At 66.1% G+C, this 1,519-nt stretch overlaps 1 protein-coding gene across 1 annotated transcript in view; it reads left to right on the forward strand.

Moving 5' to 3' along the window:
- The window catches only part of CFAP45 (cilia and flagella associated protein 45), a gene marked incomplete in the record, with an annotated part of 10,767 nt that overhangs the window by 4,027 nt on the left and 5,221 nt on the right, over nucleotides 1–1,519 (forward strand). The window contains 1 exon segment of the mRNA XM_021376503.1: nucleotides 1,039–1,180. Coding sequence (XP_021232178.1) covers nucleotides 1,039–1,180 — 142 coding nt within the window.

Genomic DNA, 1,519 nt, shown 5'->3' on the forward strand with positions numbered 1-1,519 from the left:
CCCCCCCACCATGGAGACGCGCACCCACACCCTTCGGCTTCGGGGTGGGCGCAGGGTGCCGCGTTCGGGGGTCCGGGTTTTGGGGCTTCTTCCCACGTATCCCCCCCCCCCGCCCAACCCCGTGGCCGAGGGGACGGAGCCATCAGGAAGCGCCCGGTGCCTTTTCCATTCCTGAAAATCGGGGCGCAGCTTGGGCACCCAAACACGGAGCCAGCTCAGGCCGCGGTCACCGCGTCACGCCCCTCATTAGGGGCCGTTGCTGCCACTGCCCATTCTTTAAAGCGTCCTGGAATCCGATGCTGTGATGCGGCTCCCGGCGCTAATTATGCAGGTATCCGTCCCAAGGGCGGATGAAAAGGTGACACACGATGACGGTGGCTGCGTTCTTCGTCCCGAGCGCCTTCAAAGCGCCCGGTGCTTTTGGTGAACGCTCCGCACGCGTCGCCGTGCTTCACCCCGAGTAACGCCGGCAGTAATTAATTAACTCCTCGCAACTCGCCTGGAAAAAAAAAAAAAAAAGGAAAAAAAAAAAAAAAGAAAACAAAACAACCAAAGCAGCCCCGTGTCATTATCCGCATTTTGACTGCGTGGGGAAACGGGGGCACCGAGGGAGCTGCGGTGGTTTCCTCCGGGCTGAGTCACTGCGGGGCTGAGCCGCGTCCTCCCCCCCCCGCTCCGAAGCCGAACATCCAGCACCACCGAGCCCCGGAGCCCTCTGCTCCGAGCAGACCCCGTGCTCGGGGTGGGGGGGAGGGGATGTCCCAGCAGAACAGGGGTCGGGGCGGTGCTCACGCTTCCCCCCGCTGGCAGCTGGGGGGGCAGGGGGAGCCCGAAATGCCCGGAATATGTGGGGCTCTGCAGAGCGCTGTGGGTTTCCCCTCGGCCCAGCTGCTCGGGACGGGGAGATCCCGGGGGATGTCAGAGCACTGGGGTGACACCGAGCTGCCGTGGTCCACGCCGGGAGGGATGGGGGCTGTGTGGGGGGAGGGGTTGCAGGATGCTGCGCTGACCGCTCCGTTCTGTGCCCTCCTCCCGCAGCGTCCCCGCGGAGAAGCCGGCGCCGTCCCTCATCATTGGCCTGCGGGATTTCCAGCGCATCCAGGAATCGTCCCGAGTGCTGAGCAAGGAGCAGCGCGCGGCCCAGCTGGAGGCCCTGAAAGCGCAGCGCGACGCTGCCCTCGTAGGCACCCCCCAGTGCCCCCCACCCTTCCTGCTGCGGGCTGTGCCCATGGCGGTGGGACCACCCCATGCCCCCTGGATTGCAGCCGCAAAGCCCGCATCTCTCCAAGCCTCCGAGCCCACGAGGGGATGCGGGGGGGTCCCCGAAGTTTGCAGCGCCGCGTGGGTTGCACCTCACACCTCCCTGAACCCAGTGCACCTCCGTGGTGCGTGGCTGCCCACCCTGCAGGAAGGGGCTGGGGGCGTCTCCGTTAGAAGGGTGCAGGGTGGTGGCCCAGGGTTTCAGGATGGTGGCCAAGGGTGAACAATGGTGGCCCAGGGGTCAGGATGGTGGCCCAGG

This window comes from Numida meleagris, chromosome 24 (assembly GCF_002078875.1).
Source record: "Numida meleagris isolate 19003 breed g44 Domestic line chromosome 24, NumMel1.0, whole genome shotgun sequence".
Taxonomy (NCBI): domain Eukaryota; kingdom Metazoa; phylum Chordata; class Aves; order Galliformes; family Numididae; genus Numida; species Numida meleagris.